The sequence below is a fragment of the Protobothrops mucrosquamatus genome, unplaced genomic scaffold, assembly GCF_001527695.2.
Source record: "Protobothrops mucrosquamatus isolate PMUCROS unplaced genomic scaffold, P.Mucros_1.0 scaffold2817, whole genome shotgun sequence".
Lineage (NCBI taxonomy): Eukaryota > Metazoa > Chordata > Lepidosauria > Squamata > Viperidae > Protobothrops > Protobothrops mucrosquamatus.
Window position 1 is genome coordinate 114,645 of NW_015388850.1, and position 4,503 is coordinate 119,147.

The following is a 4,503-nucleotide window of genomic DNA, read 5'->3' on the forward strand; positions in this document are numbered from 1 at the left end:
GACATGGCTTTTTCAACAAGCGGGACTGACCTAGGGTGAATTTTAAATAGGGAATAATTTTTTAAAGATTTTAATAATGACACAGCCATAAATATATTTGGTTTTTAATTGGTTTTATAGGGGAAATGTTTTTTGTGTTGTTTTTTAACATGCTGTGAGCCGCCCTGAGTCCCGTGGGGAGAAGGGCGGCATAGAAGTTAGTGAAAATAAAATAAAATAAATAAATAAATAAAGCAGATTTTCCCAAACCTGCTTCGGATCTGAACCGTTACACATCCTTAATTTGCTTACCCTTAGCGAAGCAGTCCTATAATTTTTTTTTAAAAAAACCCTATTAATTCAATAGCATCCCATGATTTGTGGCTTGGCCTTTAATGCGGGCTTCTTTAACAAACGGTGATTAAATCGCCAACAATATCTGAACTATGGTTCTCTATTTTTTTTTCCTGTTTTCTTTCTCCTCCAGGGAAAATAGCCTTTAAAAGCAGAGAGATCTTTTCGCCCTGCTCGTTTTTCGGAGAAGGCCAAGGGTTCTGTTTTCGCTTTGTAATTTGACTTTTGTTTTCCTTCCCCCCCACCCCTCTCCAGTTGTTAAATTCGGGGCAACGGCAGCTGTTATTTTGCGAGACCCTAACCGAGACCGTTTACAGCGACCGAGGTCAACTAATCAAGTCCAAGGAACGCAAGGTGTTTCTTTTGAACGACGTGCTGGTGTGCGCCAACATCAACTTCAAGTGAGTTGTGTGTCAACGGAGAGAAGGGCACACGGGGAGGCTGTCATCCAGCAGGTGTCATAACAGAAATAGAGATTAAAAATGCGTAGGGGTTTTGGTGCGCGTCCTTGGCATTCTCAGGACGTATTTTGGCCTGGAGGAACAAACCTGAATTTCCTGCCCTGCGTAGAATTATTGGCAGAGTGTGAAAATTATTCCTTGCTGAAATGTGGGGGGGAAGTCTCGTAATTCCAGAAGGCGGGTGCCTTGTTCAAAAGTGGATAATGTTTATTTCCAGAGTTGGAGGCTTTATGACCGGGGTCTCCAAACCTTGGCAACTTTAAGACTTGTGGACTTCAACTCCCAGAATTCCCCAGCCAGCATGCCAAAACTGGAGACCCCTGCTTTGTGGGGAGGAAGACCCGAAACCATGTTGTTGTTGTTGTTATCATTATTATTATCATTATTATCATTATCAACAACAACAACATAATCATAATCATAATCATAATCATAATCATAATCATAATCATAATCATAATCATAATCATAATCATAATCATAATCATAATCATAATAATAATAATAATAATAATAATAATAATACAGTTGGAAGAGACCTTGGAGGTCATCAATCTCCTGTTCAGGCAGGAAATCCTATACCATTTCAGAAAAATGGCTGCCCAGTCTCTTCTTAAAAACTTCCAGTGTTGGAGCATCCACCGCTTCTGGAGGCAGGTTGTTCCACTGGTTAATTGTTTTAACTGTCAGGAAGTTTCTCCTTAGTTCTAGGTTGCTTCTCTCCTTGGTTAGTTTCCATCCGTTGCTTCTTGTCCTGCCTTCAGGCACTCTGGAGAATAGGTTGCTCCCCTCTTAATAGAATAACAGTTGGAAGGGACCTTGGAGGTCATCTAGTCCAAACCCCTGCTCAGGCAGGAAACCCTACACCATTTCAGGCAAATGGCTGTCCAGTCTCTTCTTAAAAACTTCCAGTGTTGGAGCACCCACAGCTTCTGGAAGCAGGTCATTCCACTGGTTAATTGTTCTCCCTGTTAGGAAGTTTCACCTTAGTTCTAGGTTGCTTCTCTCCTTGATGAGTTTCCATCCGTGGCTTCTTGTCCTGCCTTCAGGTGCTTTGACTCCCTCTTCTTTGGGGCAGCCCCTGAGATACTGGAACACTGCTATCATGTCACCCCTGGTCCTTCTCTTCATTAAACTAGACATAGACATGTATGTCTATGTCTATGTCTAGTTTAACTAAACTAAACTAGACATGAGTGCAAATTAGAAGCAAAAATTAACTTTTGAGGGCTCTGCATTAAATCCGTCAACTGCTCCAAACGGCAAAGGAATTTAAAATAAAAACAAAAAACAAAATTCTGTTTGGAGGAGAATTAGATAATGACTTTTTGCTTTGATGTTTCTCTTCGTCAGGCCCGTGAACACCGGGTAGGACGTGAAGGGCAGGTTGGAGAGATGCAGTGGTTGTGTGAATGGCTGCGAATGCATGGTGTGAAACAGGCATGCAACTGAAATATCTTTGTGTTGATTTGCGAACCCGTAGCATCCATAAAGGGGAGCTGTGGTGGTGTTTTGAATTATTGTGGGTTTTTTTAACAATATTCCAGTTCCCCCCCAAAAAAGATTATTCAACAGGTAGTCCTCAAGTTACATCCATTTGTTTAGCGACCATTCAGAGTTACAACGACACTGAAAAAAACGGACCCACAAAAACTGACACTCTTTACCTGTGACTGTCACAGCATCCTCGGGGTCACGTGATCCAGGAGGTCTTCACATCCAGGGCTCACCAGATTCTCTTAAAGGCCATACATTTCTCTTAATACTGCAGCGATTCATTTAACGACCACGCGAAAAGGGCCGTAACATTGGAAGCAACTCATTTAACCACCTGACTTAGCCACAGAAATTCGATTGTGGTCATAACTTGAGGACTTCCTGTTTTCTTCCTGGCAGAGGAGGAATGCCACCCTCAAGGTGCAGAACTGGGCATTTGGGGGGGGGTGTTGTTTTCTGTCCCACCTGTCCATCCAGGTGTGTAAGGAAGAAAGCTTCACCGCCCCTAAAAAGTTTTTTCTTCTCCCTTGCATGTCTTTGCGGTGTCTTGCGCTGAGTTCGAGAATTATATCCTTGCAAAATCCGCTCGGTGCTTGAGGATGGCAGAGCGCGTCCTGCAGAATTTTCCCGGGCTGCCATTTTGGCTGTATTGGGCCTGAAGGCAGACGGTGCCCGTCCTCTGTTTTTTTGTTTTGTTTTGTTTTAATCTGGGCTTTCTTTCTCGCAGGGGGCAGCTAGAGATCAGCAGTCTGGTCCCTTTGGGGCCCAAGTATATCGTGAAGTGGAACGCAGCCTTGCCCCAGGTTCAGGTGCTAGAAGTGGGGCAGGAGTGCAGCGCCAAGGAGAAAGACGGCATTGCCATCCCGAACGTGGGCTCCAGGAAACTGGCGCCACCCAGCCAGTCTGCCCATAGTAAGGAAATTTCTCTCCTTTTCCCACGGCTCAAAACGGACGGCTGAGGAGAGGGGAGGGGGACGAGCCGTAAAAAAATCAGGACATTTGGCATTCATCCCTAAAAATCTTCCTTTTAAATCTCCCTTGGACCCATCCTTTTTTCTTTTGGGAGCACCCGTTGCAAATATCACCCGAAATGTTTTATAAGTTCTGTTTGAGCCGACTTGGGTGACTTGTAAATTCTCAAGACTCCTTTTTCTGCTATGTGTTCAAAACGGATTCAACACTCTCTCTTTCTCTCTCTCTCTTTTTATGTTTCTTTAGCTCTCTCTCTTTATCTCTCTCTCTTCTTCTCTCTCTTTCTCTCTTTCTTTCTCTCTCTCTTTATCCATCCGTCCGTCCGTCCGTCCGTCTGTCTGTCTGTCTGTCTGTCTATCTATTCATCAAATCTGTCTACACATATAATATAGCTATCTCTGTCTAGCTGCCTACCTTCCTACCTATCCATCCATCCATCCTTCTATCTATCTATCTATCTATCTATCTATCTATCTATCTATCTATCTATCTATCTATCTATCTATCTATCATCTATCTATCTATCTATCTATCTCTCTATCTCTATATCTATCTATCTATCCATCCTTCTATCTATCTGTCTGTCTGTCACTCACTCTAGCTATCTAGCTATAAAATCTATCTACACATATAATATAGCTATCTCTGTCTAGCTGCCTGCCTACCTACCTACCTACCCATCCATCCATCCATCCATCCATCCATCCATCCATCCATCCATCCATCCATCCATCCATCCATCCATCCATCTATCTATCTATCTATCTATTTACACATATAATATAGCTATCTGTCTAGCTGCCTACCTACCTACCTACCTACCTACCCATCCATCTCTCTCTCTCTCTCTCTCTCTCTCTCTCTCTCTCTCTCTCTCTCTCTCTCTCTCTCTCTCTCTCTCTCTCTCTCTCTCTCTCTCTCTCTCTCTCTCTCTCTCTCTCTCTCTCTCTCTCTCTCTATCTATCTATCTATCTATCTATCTATCTGTTGTCCAATTGGAAGATGTCAAATACTTGGGAAATTATTTTTCAAATTATATTTCTCCTGAAAGGGGCCCAGCATTCAGCTGAACTGAAGAGAGGAGATTTCTGTCCCCTTGAGTTTTATTTTTAAAGCTGTGAGGCACCCTCAAAGAGCATCCTTTTTTGTTTAAAGTCAGTAGCGTTCTTTACGATGGATTCAGTACGATGAGTTTGCTAGTATCGGCAGACCTCAACTTAAGATCTTAATGGAACCTGTC

General features: G+C 42.9%; 1 protein-coding gene across 3 annotated transcripts in view; it reads left to right on the top strand.

Moving 5' to 3' along the window:
- The window catches only part of ARHGEF10L (Rho guanine nucleotide exchange factor 10 like), a 52,426-nt gene that overhangs the window by 16,038 nt on the left and 31,885 nt on the right, over positions 1-4,503 (top strand). For all 3 annotated transcript variants that reach the window (XM_015825812.1, XM_015825811.1, XM_015825813.1), the window contains 2 exons: positions 589-734; positions 3,019-3,203. In XM_015825812.1, the coding sequence (XP_015681298.1) occupies positions 589-734; positions 3,019-3,203 (331 nt within the window). The remainder of the gene's footprint in view (positions 1-588; positions 735-3,018; positions 3,204-4,503) is intronic.